The 22994-nt window shown below is 39.5% G+C and overlaps 1 protein-coding gene and 1 non-coding gene across 2 annotated transcripts in view; one reads left to right on the top strand and one right to left on the bottom strand.

The window, feature by feature from the left end:
• LOC124799672 (aldehyde dehydrogenase, mitochondrial-like) overlaps positions 1 to 22994 on the bottom strand; it is a 140770-nt gene that overhangs the window by 36716 nt on the left and 81060 nt on the right. Inside the window, exons 2-4 of the mRNA XM_047262938.1 lie at positions 5546 to 5650; positions 5278 to 5379; positions 1730 to 1895 (exon numbers count right to left, since the gene is read on the bottom strand). Of these exons, the coding sequence (XP_047118894.1) occupies positions 1730 to 1895; positions 5278 to 5379; positions 5546 to 5650 (373 nt within the window). The remainder of the gene's footprint in view (positions 1 to 1729; positions 1896 to 5277; positions 5380 to 5545; positions 5651 to 22994) is intronic.
• Positions 192 to 266, top strand: Trnat-ugu. Its single transcript has one exon. It is a non-coding gene; the product is annotated as a tRNA-Thr (tRNA).

Genomic DNA, 22994 nt, shown 5'->3' with positions numbered 1-22994 from the left:
AAATTCAATTATGTTAAACTCAACTGGAGGAGGCATCGCAACGACAGCTCTCTTCTATATAATTCAAAAAATGCGATGTTGTTGGGAACGATATAGAGGGCATGGGTGAAACTCAGGATGTTGTGCTCAGAAGCACGTTGTGCCAATGGCTGGTTGATTTGGGTCAACAGCTGATTGGTAGCAGTGCCTGTGCCCACGGTGGCTCAGATGGATAGAGCGTCTGCCATGTAAGCAGGAGATCCCGGGTTCGAGTCCCGGTCGGGGCACACATTTTCAACATGTCCCCAATGAACTATATCAACGCCTGCTTGCAGCTAGGCTGCATGGTCATCCACGGTAACTGTTCTTTCGGGAACAGATACTACCGTCATATATAGTTAAAAATATGGCTTCCCGGCCATTGACCTTCTTGTGCGAACGCACACGCTATGCCCGAACTCGTACGGGACTTGGTAGATTAATCTGCCACGAGTAATGAGTATGATGGGCAAACATCTATTAGGCACACTACGAATGTAGTGGTGTGGACATGTTGGGACTGTGAATCTCACGGGGAGTGTGCAAGGGATAAGTCCTTGCAGACACACTATCCTCTGTGCCCACGGTGGCTCAGATGGATAAAGCGTCTGCCATGTAAGCAGGAGATCCCGGGTTCGAGTCCTGGTCGGGGCACAAATTTTCAGCATGTCCCCAATGAAGTATATCAACGCCTGCTTGCAGCTAGGGTGTCCATTTAATTATCATTTCATACCAAAACTGATGGCCTCAATTGGGACTCAGCTGCAACTCATCAACAGATACGACTTGAAACGCACTGAATAACTGTACCACTTTCTTGCCATTTTCTGGTATAATTGCAGTTGACCTGCAGCCAACAAATGTATCCATCACAATAATTGACTGCTGAAATTTGTTGGATAGTTGGTTCATCATTTTCGTATTTGGGCCTCCTTCAATGAGAAAGCAATGTCGATAACAATGTGTCACTGCAACAGGACTGTGTTTTAACTGGTGACATTTGAAGCTACCTCTCCCATCATGTGCTGCTGCTTGCAGTCTGGCCTCAGCAGCCAGAGGCAGTGGTCGTGTGTGTGTGTGTGTGTGTGTGTGTGTGTGTGTGTGTGTGTGGGCTTATGAGAGCCCAAAACCAGTCATGCTAATAAAATAAATTTACAACTGAAGAGGATTTTCAACCTCTAGTTGTCTATTTCTGATGAAGGCCTTGTTGGCCGGAACCTCACTTTCTGACAGTCTTCTCGTTGTGCCTACCTGCAATTCAGCACCTCTGCTGTATGGTGGGTAGCAACTATCCTTTTCATAATACTGTTACATTCCACCTTGGATTTTCCATTTTCACTATCTCCTTTCCACCTGTGCAACCACTTGGCACATGTTACCTGTGGAACTCTTCACTGACTGCCATTTCAATGCTGCAGCACAGTCTTTAAAATATACTGCACAATGATTACAGTTTCCAGCACCACCTGATAATGAAATTTAAAACTGCAAATGTCCTGCATCCAATTTTCATGAATTCTCAATGGAGGGATCACATGTTGCAACCTTCTACTGTTCAGCATACCTGCATTATTTCTCTTCAGACTTCAAGGGACTGTTAGTAAAACACACTGTACACTTTGGTGTTGATGCATAATTCCCTAATGATGGAATCTTAATACTACATGCTACAACACAAATGAAACACAGAATTACTCCTTTAGTTTCATACCTGATGGAATAGTATTCCCATGAATTTTGTCTGCCCATCCAGCAAAGTAACGAAGTGTATCAATTGCCATATTGATGTCAAACAGGGAGTCTCCATACGGTTTCCCATTGTCCAGAGTTTCCACACTGGCCAGGTACTCAATGTCTCTCTGAATCAAGTCAGCAAGCTGCAATTAACATTATTTGTATGAGAAACATATGAAACAGAATGAGATCCATCATTTGTTACACACTGTACATGTTAATACGACAAACTGAACTGTTACAGAGTTCCTATAAACACTCAAACTCAAGTGTAAATCTAAATTAATTCTCTGGCAGCTCATTGCTTGACATCAGCTGTACTGGGTATAAATTTACTACCCAATAGTGACATATGAAAATTTGTGCTAGACCTGGGCCTGAACCTAGATTTCCCACTTATTGTGAGTGGCCACCTGAACCACTTCACCTATACATGCATGCTCCCGAGACCAACCCAAACGTCCATATGTCACACTGCCTACATCCTTATATTGTAGTTTGGGTCAGTCTGGGGAGCATACATGGATAACACATTTTTTTCGTTTTGAATAATCGTTCTTGTCATTTCCCTGAATATTGATCATTCCTCCTGAGACACCTTATGTATCAGTATAACAGCATGGATCAAGAGTAGTAGGGAAACATCGTCCTACAAAAGAAGACTGAATGTGTCCTCCGATTCTGTAGAAAATTTGAAAACGTGGTGTTATGCATCATTTCTTCCACAGATTAAATGATGTCTCTACTAAAGTTACTATATACACTTGTTAGTACAGATATGATCCAAGGTCCTGAAAGTATAAACTTTCAGCCAAACTTTGCACAGAATTATTGTACTAATGACAAAAATTTCAACCATTATTATTCAGAAACATCTAGAACATTCACTAATACATAAGAAATTCTTTGAGAGTTTAAATGTATTGGCAGTTCAGGGGCTAAGAATACAAGTGGTATAAGTAGTGCAAGTGACATTTCACAAGAGAATTATCTAAATGCACATCTGGAAAGCTAAAGTGTGGATCTCTTCAGAGCAAAGGAAGTGCATGTGACTTCCTGCATAGCTTTGTACTCTGTGATGATAAAATTTAAGTTCTAAGCCTGGACTGCATTTAGAATAGAACTAGTATAATTTAAATGTAAAACAGAATGACAATTGTTGCTGTCTTTAATCACTGTTCAGGTATGTACTTTTCTGAAAGTACAGCTATAGCCTAATGCATACACTTAAGAATCCTTATAATATTTGAAATACTGCCTTTACATCTTGAGGCAAATCAGCATATTGAGCACAACAGGTCCTTTAAACTTGCCACACACATACGGAATGTGAAAGACTGTGGTTTCCATGAAAAGGCAAAGAAACACTTCAGACATGTATTCATTCCCCAAGACATGCAGTGAAGCAGATCAGCAGAACGTTTCCCATAGTGGAAATGAGAACAGAAAACTTCCATTCGATTAAAGCCATGGATACCATAGCAAAGGATAAAGTTGCTAAGCCTACAAAAGGAAACAAAATACAATGGAAGAATACCACAAGAGGATTTTAGGACCCCCAGTGTTCATCCCCTATCAATACCTCTTCTGCAGCCTTTGTATCAAAATGAGTTTGGAATAAAATTTGAGATATGGAAAATTGTTCAGGAGATGAAGAACTACATCCCTCCACTTTATCATGAGTTCTATAACAATTAATCCCATTCCCTGACAGCAGTTACAATGAGAAATATTCAGGACATGGTCAAAGAAGGGGATGAGGAAGACTGAAAAATGCACAATGTAATGGTAAACCACCACGAGTGTTGCCCAGGAAGGACATTCTTCAAGACATACCACAGAAGGAAATGATTGTGATTACATAGACACAGACTGTGAGAGGATTATAGACATGACTACAAATAATCCCTCGTATGTGTTGGAAACACACCAATATATTTTTGTTTTGGTATTTTCATTTTATCTGCTATTTGCCTATTGCTCTTCAATTTGTTATATTAATTTCACTTTAATTTCACACATGTTCCCATTTTACAATGAACATATATTGTATTATGTACATCATGTGCGCTGTAAAAAAAAAAAATCTTTAAAAACACAGCACTGTAAATAAAATGTTATTGCACTTGTAACTGTTTTACTGTAAACAGTTTTAAGACACAAGGAGTAAAAGTATTTTTAGTATATTATAAAAAATAGTGCAGAGGCATTACAACCTCTAACCATACCTACAACTATACACATACCAACCAACTATTAGGAAAAGATAGCCAATATTCCGATACTAACTCATATAATTCATAACTAGCTATTTAACTATCTTTGTCATTTACTCAGCTAGCACTTTTACCATTTGTACCCTCACCCCCTCTATTATATACATACGGATGCTGTAACATTTTAGTTTCTCTACATGAATTCATAATCTGCATAGTTAAAGGCCTGGGCAAGATTACATAAAACGCCAATAAGGTAATTTCTCTTATTTATTTCTACCAGCACTATGTTCATCACATGATATATTGCTTTCTTAGTAGAGGAACCTTGACAGAAGCTGAAATGAGCTGCTATTCATTCTCACAGGGATTGTTCAATGTTCTTTTGTAAGAAAAAGAAAGAGAGAGGACACGGAACACACGAAGGAGGGAGTTGGATCTATAGTTAGAGTTCACATGCACATCACATCTTTTTTCACAAATGGGTGTTACTACCCCACACATGTTACTACCCCACACATTTCAGTCTTTCAGGAAAATACTCCTCTTCTCATCAACTCGTTACAAAGGTAACTCGAAGGGACACCACCAAGTCAGCACAAGATTTTAGTGCTTCAGCTTCAATACCATCATGGCCAGAAGAGCTACTGCTTTTCTGGGATCTGGTGATCTGTTTAATGAATAATTTGGCAAAACTGATGTCTGGTGGTGGCCTGCAATACACGTCCGATGGACCTCTTTTCCTTTCTGGTCTTTTTTGTCCGTGTGTTTTCAGCTAATATTAGAAAAACTTCATTGAAGTTAGTAGGTAATTATCTGAATTTTATATAATTTGTCTTACTGCTATGTCCGTTTTCTTTACTAAGTGTATTTATTTGAAGCCTATGTTCTTGAAATTTTGATCTTTTGTGCATAGCAAATAGTTTAAGCCTTTCTGATCACTTGGTAAAGAATATTGCAATACCTCCTGTCGAGTCTTTAATTTTTGATTAGAGCTATCAAAATTTAAAGTTCCATGTTGCTTTTGTAGTGTACTTGTAAATAATTTGACTCACAAAAACATCACCAAACTACAAAATGTCAGCCCCTGTGGCTTTTTCTTTAATTTATCTGTCCCCGTTCCTGCAACGTCAGATCAGACTCAGTCATGGATGTGACGCATGAAAAGTTTTCAATATTATATTGTTGAAGTATACTAATCTTACATGAACTCAAATAGTGATATGCAACAAAACTGAATTATCATGAAATCAAATACTGATAGCTAACACTTGGCACACTTGGTGACAAACTTTACAACCATGCGTACCTTATTCATTAGCTTGCCCCTTGCTGAAGCATCCATATTCCTCCATTCAGATCCTCTTTTGAAAGCTGCCTTGGCAGCTGCAACTGCTTGATCAACATCAGCCTGGAAATGCAACAGAGAACATTATATACGTAAACGTTCAGTCCAAACAAAGCATATTAACGATTGTTTGACACAAAGTTATATTTGAAATAAAGTGTGTTGTATCACTAGCTTCTTTCGGAAGCACTATAAGAATATTAAAACTGAAAAAGGATTCTTCAATTACCTTGTCACCTTCGGCAACATCTATGATCTTTGTGCCAGTAGCTGGATTGATGGTGGCAAACTTCTTTCCAGAAACAGCATCCACAAACTGGTTGTTGATGAAGAGCTAAAAACAAACGACAAAATGATGTTTTTTCTGTTCAGTCTTTGCACTATTGCAACAAAGGAGAAAAGTCCAGCATATCTAATCTTTTGCTTTAACTGAACAGCAAGATGGAATAGTATTTACAGTATTTTTTAGAAAACAGAAACATCTGATCGTTAGCTTCCAATACAGAAAACTGCAAAAATGGATGACAGATGCGGAAAGTTATGCAAAAATAACTACTAAAACAACGAGCACATTATGTGTAAGGGATATTTCATTAGTGCAAGTGAACTAATCCCTAAAATTCCTGAGTACTCTTAATAGTGAGGGATGGTCATGAGTCATGCCCACCAAATGCAGTCAGTAAGAATGTTGCCTACAAAAAGCAGGATTCCGGGTTCATGTCTGACCAATGGAATTTTCATGGCAAATAATATTTAGTGCCCACCTCCCTAATGATAGGAGTGGCCAGACAAACAATGTTACGTACAAAATCACTGTTCATTAATTTTGATAAATTCCTCTCTTCATGGGTTTTAATGCTATGAGTGAGAATATGTAACAACTTCTTACGAATTCATAAATTTTTGTATTGATTACTATAATCAATATTTCTGGATTTACTTATTTGAAAGAACTCTTTACATTCTTGAGCCGCTTGTGAATAAGACTGGTCAATTGTTCAACCGAGAGGCTCTAAGACGACAGTCCTATTTTTAAGAGACACTTTTCAGTGTCCTGCCAAACAAGTGCTCCATTGATAGAACTGTTTCAACAATTGCTTGGAATACACACAGCAGACATTGATCTGGGCAGGCTTCACACACACAGTCAGAAATGATACAAAACATTAGCACTGGTATGCAATAATGTAACGCATCATTCACTGGAAGAAGAACTGTTGCTGAACCAGGTACACCAAAAAACTGTTTTAATGAAGTTATTCACCTGATCCCCCCATGAACCATGGACCTTGCCGTTGGTGGGGAGGCTTGCGTGCCTCAGCGATACAGATAGCCGTACCGTAGGTGCAACCACAACGGAGGGGTATCTGTTGAGAGGCCAGACAAACGTGTGGTTCCTGAAGAGGGGCAGCAGCCTTTTCAGTAGTTGCAAGGGCAACAGTCTGGATGATTGACTGATCTGGCCTTGTAACAATAACCAAAACGGCCTTGCTGTGCTGGTACTGCGAACGGCTGAAAGCAAGGGGAAACTACAGCCGTAATTTTTCCCGAGGGCATGCAGCTTTACTGTATGATTACATGATGATGGCGTCCTCTTGGGTAAAATATTCCGGAGGTAAAATAGTCCCCCATTCGGATCTCCGGGCGGGGACTACTCAAGAGGATTTCGTTATCAGGAGAAAGAAAACTGGCGTTCTACAGATCGGAGCGTGGAATGTCAGATCCCTTAATCGGGCAGGTAGGTTAGAAAATTTAAAAAGGGAAATGGGTAGGTTGAAGTTAGATATAGTGGGAATTAGTGAAGTTCGGTGGCAGGAGGAACAAGACTTCTGGTCAGGTGACTACAGGGTTATAAACACAAAATCAAATAGGGGTAATGCAGGAGTAGGTTTAATAATGAATAGGAAAATAGGAATGCGGGTAAGCTACTACAAACAGCATAGTGAATGCATTATTGTGGCCAAGATAGATACGAAGCCCACACCTACTACAGTAGTACAAGTTTATATGCCAACTAGCTCTGCAGATGACGAAGAAATTGAAGAAATGTATGATGAAATAAAAGAAATTATCCAGATTGTGAAGGGAGACGAAAATTTAATAGTCATGGGTGACTGGAATTCGAGTGTAGGAAAAGGGAGAGAAGGAAACATAGTAGGTGAATATGGATTGGGGGACAGAAATGAAAGAGGAAGCCGCCTGGTAGAATTTTGCACAGAGCACAACATAATCATAACTAACACTTGGTTTAAGAATCATGAAAGAATGTTGTATACCTGGAAGAACCCTGGAGATACTAAAAGGTATCAGATAGATTATATAATGGTAACACAGAGATTTAGGAACCAGGTTTTAAATTGTAAGACATTTCCAGGGGCAGATGTGGACTCTGAGCACAATCTATTGGTTATGACCTGTAGATTAAAACTCAAGAAACTGCAAAAAGGTGGGAATTTAAGGAGATGGGACCTGGATAAACTAAAAGAACCAGAGGTTGTACAGAGATTCAGGGATAGCATAAGGGAGCAATTGACAGGAATGGGGGAAATAAATACAGAAGAAGAAGAATGGGTAGCTTTGAGGGATGAAGTAGTGAAGGCAGCAGAGGATCAAGTAGGTAAAAAGACGAGGGCTAGTAGAAATCCTTGGGTAACAGAAGAAATATTGAATTTAATTGATGAAAGGAGAAAATATAAAAATGCAGTAAGTGAAACAGGCAAAAAGGAATACAAATGTCTCAAAAATGAGATCGACAGGAAGTGCAAAATGGCTAAGCAGGGATGGCTAGAGGACAAATGTAAGGATGTAGAGGCCTATCTCACTAGGGGTAAGATAGATACCGCCTACAGGAAAATTAAAGAGACCTTTGGAGATAAGAGAACGACTTGTATGAATATCAAGAGCTCAGATGGAAACCCAGTTCTAAGCAAAGAAGGGAAAGCAGAAAGGTGGAAGGAGTATATAGAGGGTCTATACAAGGGCGATGTACTTGAGGACAATATTATGGAAATGGAAGAGGATGTAAATGAAGATGAAATGGGAGATACGATACTGCGTGAAGAGTTTGACAGAGCACTGAAAGGCCTGAGTCGAAACAAGGTCCCCGGAGTAGACAATATTCCATTGGAACTTCTGACGGCCGTGGGAGAGCCAGTCCTGACAAAACTCTACCATCTGGTGAGCAAGATGTACAAGACAGGCGAAATAGCCTCAGACTTCAAGAAGAATATAATAATTCCAATCCCAAAGAAAGCAGGTGTTGACAGATGTGAAAATTACCGAACTATCAGCTTAATAAGTCACAGCTGCAAAATACTAACACGAATTCTTTACAGACGAATGGAAAAACTAGTAGAAGCCAACCTCGGGGAAGATCAGTTTGGATTCCATAGAAACACTGGAACACGTGAGGCAATACTGACCTTACGACTTATCTTAGAAGAAAGATTAAGGAAAGGCAAACCTACGTTTCTAGCATTTGTAGACTTAGAGAAAGCTTTTGACAATGTTGACTGGAATACTCTCTTTCAAATTCTAAAGGTGGCAGGGGTAAAATACAGGGAGCGAAAGGCTATTTACAATTTGTACAGAAACCAGATGGCAGTTATAAGAGTCGAGGGACATGAAAGGGAAGCAGTGGTTGGGAAGGGAGTAAGACAGGGTTGTAGCCTCTCCCTGATGTTGTTCAATCTGTACATTGAGCAAGCAGTAAAGGAAACAAAAGAAAAATTCGGAGTAGGTATTAAAATTCATGGAGAAGAAATAAAAACTTTGAGGTTCGCCGATGACATTGTAATTCTGTCAGAGACAGCAAAAAGGACTTGGAAGAGCAGTTGAATGGAATGGACAGTGTCTTGAAAGGAGGATATAAGATGAACATCAACAAAAGCAAAACAAGGATAATGGAATGTAGTCTAATTAAGTCGGGTGATGCTGAGGGAATTAGATTAGGAAATGAGACACTTATAGTAGTAAAGGAGTTTTGCTATTTGGGGAGCAAAATAACTGATGATGGTCGAAGTAGAGAGGATATAAAATGTAGGCTGGCAATGGCAAGGAAAGCGTTTCTGAAGAAGAGAAATTTGTTAACATCCAGTATTAATTTAAGTGTCAGGAAGTCACTTCTGAAAGTATTCGTATGGAGTGTAGCCATGTATGGAAGTGAAACATGGACGATAAATAGTTTGGACAAGAAGAGAATAGAAGCTTTCGAAATGTGGTGCTACAGAAGAATGCTGAAGATTAGATGGGTAGATCACATAACTAATGAGGAAGTATTGAATAGGATTGGGGAGAAGAGAAGTTTGTGGCACAACTTGACCAGAAGAAGGGATCGGTTGGTAGGACATGTTCTGAGGCATCAAGGGATCACCAATTTAGTATTGGAGGGCAGCGTGGACGGTAAAAATCGTAGAGGGAGACCAAGAGATGAATACACTAAGCAGATTCAGAAGGATGTAGGTTGCAGTAGGTACTGGGAGATGAAAAAGCTTGCACAGGATAGAGTAGCATGGAGAGCTGCATCAAACCAGTCTCAGGACTGAAGACCACAACAACAACAACAACAACAACATTCACCTGATCATACTAATTATGATGGTGCCAGCAGCATCCTATAATAGGTCAGTGAGTGGAAAATTGTACACAATATATCTGAAGTCTAAAAAGAAACAAAATAATTTTTTTCAATTAAATGATGTTTTTTATTTTCCATTAATAATAATAATAATAATAATAATAATAATAATAATAATAATAATAATAAAATAATAATGAAAATGAGGAGAGCCTTATACAAAACACTGGGTATTTACAAGAAACATCTGTCCACCTGCACCAAAATTTGTCACTACAAAACTGTAATCAAACCTGAGGTGCTATATGCCAGTGATATATTGATGTTACACACAAAGGCTGACCTTGAGAACATTCTCACACAGGAAAGAAAAATCATTAAATTATTGGACCAAAACTCACAAACAAAGGATATAGGCATCACTCCAGGGACACCACACAGATGTTCTCCAACATTGCAGTGGACATTAGAAAGAGGCAACTAAAATTTTATGGACACATCAGCAGACTCCCACAGACCAGACCCACCAGCCGAATCATCAGGTACATACTGGGACTCAAGACCATTACACACTGGATGAAAAGTCAAAATTGATCTGGAAAGAGCTCAGATAGATTCAGTGGACGTCATGGACAAAGGCATCTATAGACACAAGGTGTAAAAGTGGGAGGTGATGTCAGAGGAAACAGCATCTAAAGCCCAAAGACCAAAGTGGACTGAAGAAAGGAAGAGAGCCTTTAGTTAATGAATGAAGGAGTACTGGAAGAACAGGAAGAACAAGTAGTCATGAATGTTTCATGTGGTCTGATAAAAGACCTGTAAAGTGTGTAATAATAATAATAATAATAATAATAATAATAATAATAATTATTATTATTATTATTATTATTATTATTATTATTATTTCTTTCCTTTGTCAGACGTTATGTCTGGTTAAAAATGGAAAGTGACGCGGACCTTGACCAAGTGTGACTTCCTTTTAACTGTACTGTATGTGTTACATTGCATTTAGGAACTTTCGGGTAATTGAACATGTATCAATAATTACAGATTTCTGTAGTTGTATATATACGTTTGGATGTAGCTGTATTGCGTTGATGTACTGGTGGGTATTGTGTGGTATGACTCCTGTAGTTGATAGTATAATTGGTATAATGTCAACTTTATCCTGATGCCACATGTCCTTGACTTCCTCAGCCAGTTGGATGTATTTTTCAATTTTTTCTCCTGTTTTCTTCTGTATATTTGTTGTATTGGGTATGGATATTTCGATTAGTTGTGTTAATTTCTTCTTTTTATTGGTGAGTATGATGTCAGGTTTGCTATGTGGTGTTGTTTTATCTGTTATAATGGTTCTGTTCCAGTATAATTTGTATTCATCATTCTCCAGTACATTTTGTGGTGCATGCTTGTATGTGGGAACGTGTTGTTTTATTAGTTTATGTTGTATGGCAAGTTGTTGATGTATTGTTTTTGCTACATTGTCATGTCTTCTGGGTATTCTGTATTTGCTAGTATTGTACATCTGCTTGTGATGTGGTCTACTGTTTCTATTTGTTGTTTGCAAAGTCTGCATTTATCTGTTGTGGTATTGGGATCTTTAATAATATGCTTGCTGTAATACCTGGTGTTTATTGTTTGATCCTGTATTGCAATCATGAATCCTTCCATCTCACTGTATATATTGCCTTTTCTTAGTCATGTGTTGGATGCGTCTTGATTGGTGTGTGGCTGTGTTAGACGATATGGGTGCTTGTCATGTAGTGTTTTCTTTTTCCAATTTACTTTCTTCATATCTGTTGATGTTATGTGATCTAAAGGGTTGTAGAAGTGGTTATGAAATTGCAATGGTGTAGCCGATGTATTTATATCAGTGATTGTTTTGTGTATTTTGCTAGTTTCTGCACATTCTATGAAGAATTTTCTTAAATTGTCTACCTGTCCATAATGTAGGTTTTTTTATGTCGATAAATCCCCTTCCTCCTTCCTTTCTGCTTAAGGTGAATCTTTCTGTTGTTGAATGTATGTGATGTATTCTATATTTGTGGCATTGTGATCATGTAAGTGCATTGAGTGCTTCTAGGTTTGTGTTACTCCATTTCTCTACTCCAAATGAGTAGGTCAATATTGGTATAGCGTGAGTATTTATAGCTTTTGTCTTGTTTCTTGCTGTCAATTCTGTTTTCAGTACTTTTGTTAGTCTTTGTCTATATTTTTCTTTTAGTTCTTCTTTAATATTTGTATTATCTATTCCTATTTTTTGTCTTTATCCTAGATATTTATAGGCATCCGTTTTTTCCATCGCTTCTATGCAGTCGCTGTATGTAATCTTCTTGTTTAGTGTGTTTTCCCTTGATTATGCTATTTTTCTTACATTTGTCTGTTCCAAAAGCCATATTTATATCATTGCTGAATACTTCGGTTATCTTTAGTAATTGGTTGAGTTGTTGATTTGTTGTTGCCAGTAGTTTTAGATCATCCATGTATAGCAAATGTGTGATTTTGTGCTGGTATGTTCCAGTAATATTGTATCCATAATTTGTATTGTTTAGCATGTTGGATAGTGGGTTCAGAGCAAGGCAGAACCAGAAAGGACTTAATGAGTCTCCTTGGTATATTCCACGCTTAATCTGTATTGGCTGTGATGTGATATTACTTGAATTTGTTTGGATATTAAGTGTGGTTTTCCAATTTTTGGTTACTATGTTTAGGAACTGTATCAATTTAGGATCTACTTTGTATATTTCCAATATTTGTAGTAACCATGAGTGGGGTACACTATAAAAAGCTTTTTGGTAATCAATGTATGCGTAGTGTAGCGACATTTGTTTAGTTTTAGCTTGATATGTCACCTCTGCATCTATTATCAGTTGCTCTTTACAACCTCATGCTCCTTTGCAACAGCCTTTTTGTTCCTCATTTATAATTTTGTTCTGTGTTGTGTCATTAATTTCTGTGTAATGACTGAAGTTAATATTTTGTATATTGTTGGTAGGCATGTTATGGGGCGATATTTTGCTGGGTTTGCTTGATCTTTAGGTTTCAGAAAAGTTATTCCATGTGTAATTGTATTAGGGAATGTGTATGGGTCTGCAATGTAACTGTTAAATAATTTAGTTAGATGTGAATGTGTTGAGGTGAATTTCTTTAGCCAGAAATTTGCTATTTTATCTTTTCCAGGGGCTTTCCAATTGTGCATAGAATTAATTGCTCGGGTGACTTCATGTTGCAAAATTATCACTTCAGGCATTTGTGGTATCATCTTGTATGTGTCTGTTTCTGCTTGTATCCACCGTGCATGCCTGTTATGTTGTACCGGGTTTGACCATATGTTGCTCCAGAAGTGTTCCATGTCTGTTATGTTTGGTGGATTGTTTATTTTAATGTGCGTGTTATCTATTGTCTGGTAAAATTTCTTTTGGTTTGTGTTGAATGTTTGGTTTTGTTTCCTTCTATTTTCACTTTTTTTGTATCTTCTGAGTCGTTTGGCGAATGCTTGTAATTTCTGCTTCTTTTCGTCTAATTGCTCTGTCGCTTCTTGTTGTGAGATTTTACCTAACCTTTTTCGTATTTTTTCCGAGATTTCATTTCTTATAAATTGTGTTAGCTGTCCGATGTCTGTTCTCAGTTTTTCTATTTTGATCTGTAGCCTGTGTTGCCATGCTGGTTGTGGGTTTCTTCTGTGTGTTGGTTGGTTCTGATCTCTGCCTAGCGTGTATATTTAGTGTAGTGAGTGCTCCTATATATACCAGTAGTTGTAACTCTTCCATAGTTGTGTTTTCTTTTATTTTGTTGTGTATGATTGTGTTGATAGTTTTTATTGTTGTTTCGACTTGTGGGTTATTTGGTGGTCTATGCAAGAATGGTCTAATGTCTGTATTTGTGTCTTTGTATTCTATATATGTTAGCTGAAATTTTTCTTCTATATCTAATATCTGTGTCACTTTGTGTTCTATTTGTTCTTGTTCTGGTGGCTGCCTTAAGATTTCGTTTTCCTCTGATTGTTTAATTGGTGCGTGTTGTTCTTTGTTTGTTTGCTCTGGGATGTTTGAGTCCATTACTGTATTTTCTTCTTCTTCTGATTGCACATTATTTTGTTCCAGTATTTGTTGTACTTGTTGTTTGATGTTATCTAATTCTGACTGGGGTATCCTGTTATTTTTTATTATTACACGGATCTGATCAGCTAGTCGTTGTTCTGTTAAAAATTTTAATTCTGGGTATCTGGTAATAAATGTTGTGTATACTTGTGATCTGTATCCAGTTGTGTTGGTTCCTAGGTTTGTTGCTTGGTAATAACATAACATGAGGTGTCGATTAACTTCATCTGACCATCTCATCCTCTGTCTTTGTTTTCCTTCTAGGGTGGTTGCAGGAAGCATATCCTGCAAAACACCTCTATTTGGATTTAAATCATTTTCCAGTTGGCTAGCAGTGTCGTTACCATTGTGGGCGGGCATAGGGTTCAAGCGTCGTCCCCGACCATGACGGTGCTTGTCCGAGGCTTCATTAGTTCTGTCCTGAACCAACTAATCACTTTTTTTTTTATTATTATTATTATTATTATTATTATTATTATCATTATTATTATTATTATTATTATTACATCTGAGAAAGGAAAATTATTATTATTATCATAACATCTGAGAAAGGAAAGAAATAATAATAACGCCCACAGTTCACAGTCTAATGGTTAGCACTGCTGTCTCTAGATCGTCATGTCCCAGGTTCAGAGATTGTCTTTGTTTGGAGACTGGCTGTTATGTTGTATTCATTTCATCTCATCTTCATAGATGTACAAGTCACTGAAGTGGCATCAAGTAGAAAGACTTGCTTCAGGTGGTTAAACTATCCCCGACATCACCATCATCATCATCATCATCATCATCATCATCATCAGCCATTTTTTAATTTTAAAGGAAAGAAAGAAATAATTTCCGAGGAGCAGAACCTATAAAATTTAACTGAGCCCCATGTCAATGATTTAACATTAAGGAATTGATGCTGTTTGTAGAACAAGATAGCACTAACCGCCTAACACTTGATTTACATGAGATGAAAACAAAATAGTTGGTATGCCATTGGAAAGCTGTTTCACGTAGGAGTATGGAAAGACATCAGTGTGAACAGTGTGAAAATGGAACATAGCATAGGATTTAAACTTCTGTGAATGATGACATCATAGGACCACAAGTTCAGACTGGGAGAAGGAAATCAGTATTTTTATGTCCAAAGGGATTATTTGCCTTATGTAATTCAGGAAAGGCTAAATGAGGATGGCCAAATGGCGACCTGATTCATCATTCTTCACAATCCACCCATCAGGTTTACTCTTAGCACTTACAATTACATTAGCAGTCCCACAGTCATGGTCTTTATGTCCAGATTGTGCTCTGTCTGTGGTTCTTCAACAATGTCGACAATGATGCTGCCTTTTTTACCATATCCTATCAAAGCTATACAGAGGTAATCCTGTGACCCTGGTAGAACTGTCTAAGTTGTGCCCTACCGCCCCCCAAACCTACATTTCTGAAATTTCTTTATATGCAGATATAACAATTTTATAATTGTGCACAGAGATGTAATAAAAATGGAAGACTGCTGAAAAAATATTTCTTAAATGAATTATGTTGATTAACTCACATAACATATTAACAATACCATTGTAATTAATAAATCACAAGGTGTGTAACATCCTAAAAAATCTTGAGTACAACTACATCAATATTTTATTGTTTATGCAGGCTACTGTACCCTGGTTTTAGTATGATGTATAAGACACTACAAACTGTATTTGTTCCTCACAGTATTGCATAAATTAATAATTCAGAATAAAAGATGAAGGGCTATAATTAAGAGTTGAGAAAATGTCCCTTTCCAGGAATTGTGTTTTTGTTATAATTTTATTTTGCATTTCCTTGCTCAGAGGAAGCAAACTCATTATCTTATTTAAATAAAGTTTTGCAGCAGTTTCTCATCCTATTGACATGAAACAACAGCTTAATGTGACAGTCTGGTTGCTTCAATATTAAACCTTAACCAGTTTATCACCAGACTGACTGTAAAACCTGGCATTGCCCAGGTATTTATTTATTCCAGTCTTCTATTAGTCCACCTCCTCTCCCCCCTCCCCTCCTCTGTAACCATGTCCTCCTCCTTCTCCCCCCCCCCTCTTTGTCCATCTCCTCCTCTTTCCTTTCTGTGCCCATTTCCTTCCTCTTTCCCTCTGGCTCTTCATCACCTCCTCTCTCTGAGCATCTTCTCCTCTTTCCTTTCTCTGTGCATCTCCTCCTCTTTGCTCTCTCTGTCCATTTCCCCTCCACTATCTCTGTCCTCCTCCTCCTCCTCCTCCTCCTCTTCTTCCTCCTCCTTCTCCCTCCTCAATGTCTGTCCATCACCTCATTCTCCTTTCTCTCTCCATGTTATCAAACTCAACCCAAGAGGACACTGGTGGTTCTTACCACCCTACAGTATTTCTTCTCAGACTGTAACTAATATGGGAACCAAATTTGACTGAAATCGTTCCAGGGGTTTAGGATGAGCTTTTTACCCATGGCTTTAATCTCAAATACATTTCACACATATATAACACTTATGAAAAGGATAGTTGTTGCTTCACCCATATTTAGCATATTTCACATGTACACTATGTGATCAAAAGCATCAGAACAGCCCCCCTCAAGAACATACTTTTTCATATTAGATGCAACGTGCTGCTACCTACTGCCAGGTACACTATATCAGTGGCCTCAGTAGTCATTAGACATCGTAAGAGAGCAGAATTGGGTGCTCCGCAGAACTCATGGACTTCCAATGTGGTCAGGTGATCGGCTGTCACTTTTGTCAAACGTCTCTATGCAAGATTTCCACACTCCTAAACATCCCTAAGTCCGCTGCTTCTGATGTGATAGTGAAGTGGAAATGTGAAGGGACACATACAGCACAATGCCACACAGGCCGACCTCATCTGTTGACTGACAAAGACCGACAGTTGAAGAGGGTCATAATGTGTAATGGGAACACATCTATCCAGAGCATCACACAGGGATTCCAAACTGCATCAGTATGCACTGCAAGTATTATGACAGGTAGGTTGGAGGTGAGAAAACTGATTTCATGGTTGAGCGGCTGCTCATAAGCCACACATCGTGCCAGTAAATCCTAAACGACCCCTCACTTGGTGTAAGGAGCATAAACATTGGACGACTGAACAGTGGAAAAATGTTTTGTGGAGTGAGGAATCACAGTACACAATGTGGTGATCCGATGGCAGGGTGTGGGTATGGCAAACGCCCGGTGAACGTCATCTGCCAGCATTTCTAGTGCCAACAGTAAAATCTGGAGGCAGTGGTGTTATGGTGTGGTCGTGTTTTTCATGGATGGGACTTGCACCACTTGTTTTGCATGGCACTATCACAGCACAGGCCTACATTCATGTTTTAAGCACCTTCTTGCTTCCCACTGTTGAAGAGCAATTTGGAGAAGGCGATTGCATCTTTTGACACGATCAAGCACCTGTTCATAATGTCCAGCCTGTGGCGGAGTGGTTACACGACAATAACATCCCTGTAATAGACTGACCTGCATAGAGTCCTGACCTGAATCCTATAGAACACCTTTGGGATGTTTTGGAACACCAACTTCGTGCCAGGCCTCACCAACCGACTTCGATACCTCTCCTCAATGCAGCACTCTGTGGAGAATCGGCTGCCATTCCCCAAGAAACCTTCCAGCACGTAATTGAACGTATGCCTGCAAGAGTGGAAGCTGTCATCAAGGCTAAATGTGGGTGAACACCATATTACATTACCGATGGATATTGCCACGAACTTTTAAGTCATTTACAGCCAGGTGTCAAGATACTTTCGATCACACAGTGTATTTGTACACATATTTCACCAGTACATCTTGCGAATTTCGCCTTACAGTTTCATTTTCACGTAGTATACTGTTTATGTCTGAACTACATACCATACAATGATATAATTTTCTAAGTCCACCCAGTGATATATGCAGCTACTGTCTGCAAAATGTGTTCTGAATGGAGTTAGTGGTAAATAATTACTAAATTACAATGCCGTGCTTGCTGTGGCACTTTCTCAGGTATCTCAGCGTTTCTAACGTCATATCTACTGAATTATGTCTCGTACAATGTTATACAGCAGCTAATGAAATGCTAAACAGGTACTCACTTCAATATCTCCAGTTGCTAAGAACCAGACAGTAAATGGCAGCCTTTCTTCAGTTTATTTTCCTCGCAGGTAACTAGCGTAATGCCGGCCGGAGTGGCTGAGCGGTTCTAGGCGCTACAGTCAGGAACCGCGCGACCGCTGCGGGCGCAGGCTCGAATCCTGCCTCGGGCATGGATGTGTGTGATGTCCTTAGGTTAGTTAGGTTTAAGTAGTTCTAAGTTCTAGGGGTCTGATGACCTCAGAAGTTAAGTCCCATAGTCCTGAAAGCCATTTGAACCATTTTTTAACTAGCTAATGCATTGAGATGTCCCCCTCAGTTCAAACTAGAAGTCAGGAAAAGTCATCAGTCGAGATACCTGCAAGGTTCTGGAGTAATCCGAAGGACGTACAGTGCTGCAAATAAGTGGTAAGTCACTACCGCTATGAGTTTCACAAATGCGAGAAAATTTAAGCATCTACATTTTCTTCTCTTATTTCGCCATTTTGCTTCCGTCGTCACCTACTCCACGCTCGCCATGCAGAATACTCCTCTCTCTCTCACGCATCACGACTAAAATTGGTGTTGTGTCTACGACTTAGCACCAAAATACACCATCCAGTCACGTTAACGTGACAATATGTCAAAAGCTTGAATGACCACCTTTTGCAGCGTGAGACGGGAAGAAAAAGTGTGAATGAGATTCTGGAATGTGCCAACAGGATTGTGGAGCCAGAATGACTTCAATGCCGTGACCAGATGCGCTACAATTCTCAGTTGAGAATCCATAGCGCGCACAGCCCGATCGAAGTGGCCCCAACACATTCTCCACTGCGTTTAAATTTGGAGAGTTTGGTGGCCTGGTGAATATGCTAATCTCATCCTGGTGATCTTCGAGCCGCACATGTACACTGAGATCTGTGTGATGTGTTGTCCTGCTGGTAGATGCCATCGTGTCGAGGAAAAACGAATGCACATAGTGGTGGACATGCCCCCCAAGGACAGATGCATACTTGTGTTGATCCGCTGTGCCTTCCAGAATGACGAGATCACCCCAGGGAATGTTACGAAAATTTTCCCCACCTGTCCAATGGGGCATGAAACGCTATCCATCTGAAAAGGCCACCTGTCACTAATTAGTGGCCGTCTAGTTGCAGCATTGTCGTGGAAATTCCAGGATTCGTCGCTGATGAACATCAGTCAGCATCGGTGCGTGAACCAGGCGCCTGCTACAGAGGCCCATATGCAGCAATGTCGACTGAACGACCGTTGACGAGACACTGCTGGTAGCCCCTTGGTTCATCTGGGCGGTCACTTGCTCATCTGTTTCAAGTCTGTTCGCCCGTTCACATCTCCACAGCCGTCGTTAACCCTAGTTATCTATGGGCAGTGGCACATCATAGCTGCCTCGGCGCCGGTTTTGGATAGCGATATACATGCACGATATACATTTAAGCGCCAAAGAAACTGGTATAGGCATGCGCTTTCAAGATTGGGCACATCAAACATGGAAATATGTAAACAGGTAGAATATGGTACTGCGGTCGGCAACGCCTATATAAGACAAGTGTCTGGCACAGTTATTAGATCGGTTACTGCTGCTACAATGGCAGGTAATCAAGATTTGAGTCTGAACATGGTGTTATAGTCGGCGCAAGACAGATGGGACACAGCGTCTCCGGGGTAGTAATGAAGTGGGGATTTTCCCGTACGACCATTTCACGACTGTACCGTGCATATCAGGAATCCGGTAAAACATCAAATTTTCGACATCGCTGCGACCGGAGTAAGGTCCTGCAAGCATGGGACCAACGACGTCTGAAGAGAATCGTTCAACGTGGCGGAAGAGCAACTCTTCTGCAAATTGCTGTAGATTTCAATGCTGCGCCATCAACAAGTGTCAGCGTGCGAACCATTCAACGAAACATCGTCGATGTGGGCTTTCAGAGGCGAAGGCCCAGTCGTGTACCCTTGATGACTGCATGACACGCTTCGCCTGGGCCCATCAACACCGACACTGGATGATTGATGACTCATGCATGTTGTCTGGTCGGACGAGTCTCGTTTCAAATTGTATCGAGCGGATGAACGAGTTAACCGATTTCAGACTGACAAAACGATCGTTAAACTATACTCTGACGGTGGTCTCTGTAATCCGAAAACCGGTAAACTAATAAACTAATACTGAAGAGTATAATTTTGTGCTTTTTCCATGCTTCAGAAGTTCTACAAAGTGGCGACGGAAGAATCAAAGTGTGCAAGTGACAAGAAAAATCAGTGTCTACACACTTGAGCACAAGACAGGAAACGAAATATAAAAATGCAAAGCAAAATCCAAAATGTTGAATTAAGCCTTCACACGGTCATTTATAAAGGAAAACCAAGAAATGTTACCACTCAATCGGAGCACCGTCGCTAGGATGATTGACATATTAATAAGTGCTAGTGGTCTTAAAGCTCAAGTGACAAATTTAAAAAGGCCTGAGAACTCAGGTAGAGTCAAGTTCCATATAAAAACTTGCGATTTTCGGTGTAACCCTTGAGATAAGAAATGTTGCTCATGGCTGGGAAAGAAGCCACGTCCATTCACAATTAAATAAGAACAAAACTGACACACAGAACAATCGCCCTATATCATTCATATACAGTATATCTGTAGCCGACTACCAGAACGTATTGAGATTTCAAACACAATGACACATCTGGAATAAACCAACGTTCTCAGTGGAAATCAGATTACTGTCTTAAAACGTCGATCACATGAAATCCAACTCGCGTTCTGCACTAACCATTCAGCACCCTTGATAGGTGAAACCACACAGATATCGATTATATAATGGTAAGACAGAGATTTAGGAACCAGGTTTTAAATTGTAAAATCATTTCCAGGGGCAGATGTGGATTCTGACCACAATCTATTGGTTATGAACTGTAGATTAAAAACTGAAGAAACTGCAAAAAGGTGGGAATTTAAGGAGATGGGACCTGGATAAACTGAAAGAACCAGAGGTTGTACAGAGTTTCAGAGAGAGCATAAGGGAACAATTGACAGGAGTGGGGGAAAGAAATACAGCAGAAGAAGAATGGGTAGCTTCGAGGGATGAAATATTGAAGGCAGCAGAGGATCAAATAGGTAAAACGACGAGGGCCAGTAGAAACCCCTGGGTAACAGAAGAAATATTTAATTTAATTGATGAAAGGAGAAAATATAAACTTGCAATAAATGAAGCAGGCAAAAAGGAATACAAAACTCTCAAAAATGATATAGACAGGAAGCGTAAAATGGCTAAGGATGTAGAGGCTTATCTCACTTGGGGTAAGATAGATACTGCCTACAGGAAAATTAAAGAGACCTTTGGAGAAAGGAGAACAACTTGCACGAATATCAAGAGCTTTGATGGAAACCCAGTTCTAAGCAAAGAAGGGAAAGCAGAAAGGTGGAAGGAGTATATAGAGGGTCTATACAAGGGCGATGTACTTGAGGACAATATTATGGAAATGGAAGAGGATGTAGATGAAGATGAAATGGGAGACACGATACTGCGTGAAGAGTTTAACAGAGCACTGAAAGGCCTGAGTCGAAACAAGGCCCCGGGAGTAGACAACATTCCATTAGAACTACTGACAGCCTTGGGAGAGCCAGTCCTGACAAAACTCTACCATCTGGTGAGCAAGATGTATGAGACAGGCGAAATATCCTCAGACTTCAAGAAGAATATAATAATTCCAATCCCAAAGAAAGCAGGTGTTGACAGATGTGAAAATTACCGAATTATCAGTTTTATAAGTCACAGCTGCAAAATACTAACACGAATTCTTTACAGGCGAATGGAAAAATCTGACAGAAGCCGACCTCGGGGAAGATCAGTTTGGATGTTGGAACACGTGAGGCAATACTGACCCTACGACTTGTCTTAGAAGAAAGATTAAGGAAAGGCAAACTTACGTTTCTAGCATTTGTAGACTTAGAGAAAGCTTTTGACAATGTTGACTGGAATACTCTCTTTCAAATTCTGAAGGTGGCAGGGGTAAAATACAGGGAGCGAAAGGCTTTATACAATTTGCACAGAAAGCAGATGGCAGTTATAAGAGTCGAGGGGTATGAAAGGGAAGCAGTGGTTGGGAAGGGAGTGAGACAGGGTTGTAGCCTATCCCCGATGTTATTCAATCTGTATATTGAGCAAGCAATAAAGGAAACAAAAGAAAAGTTCGGAGTAGGTATTAAAATCCATGGAGAAGAAATAAAAACTTTGAGGTTCGTCGATGACATTGTAATTCTGTCAGAGACAGCAAAGGACTTGAAAGAGCAGTTGAACGGAATGGACAGCGTATTGATAGGAGGGTATAAAATGAACATCAACAAAAGCAAAACGAGGATAATGGAATGTAGTCAAATTAAGTCGGGTGATGCTGAGGGAATTAGATTAGGAAATGAGACACTTAAAGTAGTAAAGGAGTTTTGCTATTTGGGGAGCAAAATAACTGATGATGGTCGAAGTAGAGAGGATATAAAATGTAGACTGGCAATGGCAAGGAAAGCGTTTCTGAAGAAGAAAAATTTGTTAACATCGAGTATAGATTTAAATGCCAGGAAGTCGTTTCTGAAAGTATTTGTATGGAGTGTAGCCATGTATGGAAGTGAAACGTGGACGATAAATAGTTTAGACAAAAAGAGAATAGAAGCTTTCGAAATGTGGTGCTACAGAAGAATGCTGAAGATTAGATGGGTAGATCACATAACTAATGAGGAGGTATTGAATATAATTGGGGAGAAGAGGAGCTTGTGGCACAACTTGACTAGACGAAGGGATCGGTTGGTAGGACATGTTCTGAGACATCGAGGGATCACCAATTTAGTATTGGAGGGCAGCGTGGAGGGTAAAAATCGTAGAGGGAGACCAAGAGATGAATACACTGAGGAGATTCAGAAGGA

This window comes from Schistocerca piceifrons, chromosome 1 (assembly GCF_021461385.2).
Source record: "Schistocerca piceifrons isolate TAMUIC-IGC-003096 chromosome 1, iqSchPice1.1, whole genome shotgun sequence".
Lineage (NCBI taxonomy): Eukaryota > Metazoa > Arthropoda > Insecta > Orthoptera > Acrididae > Schistocerca > Schistocerca piceifrons.
Note: the sequence above shows the minus strand (reverse complement) of the source record. Positions and strands in the feature narration are given on the sequence as shown.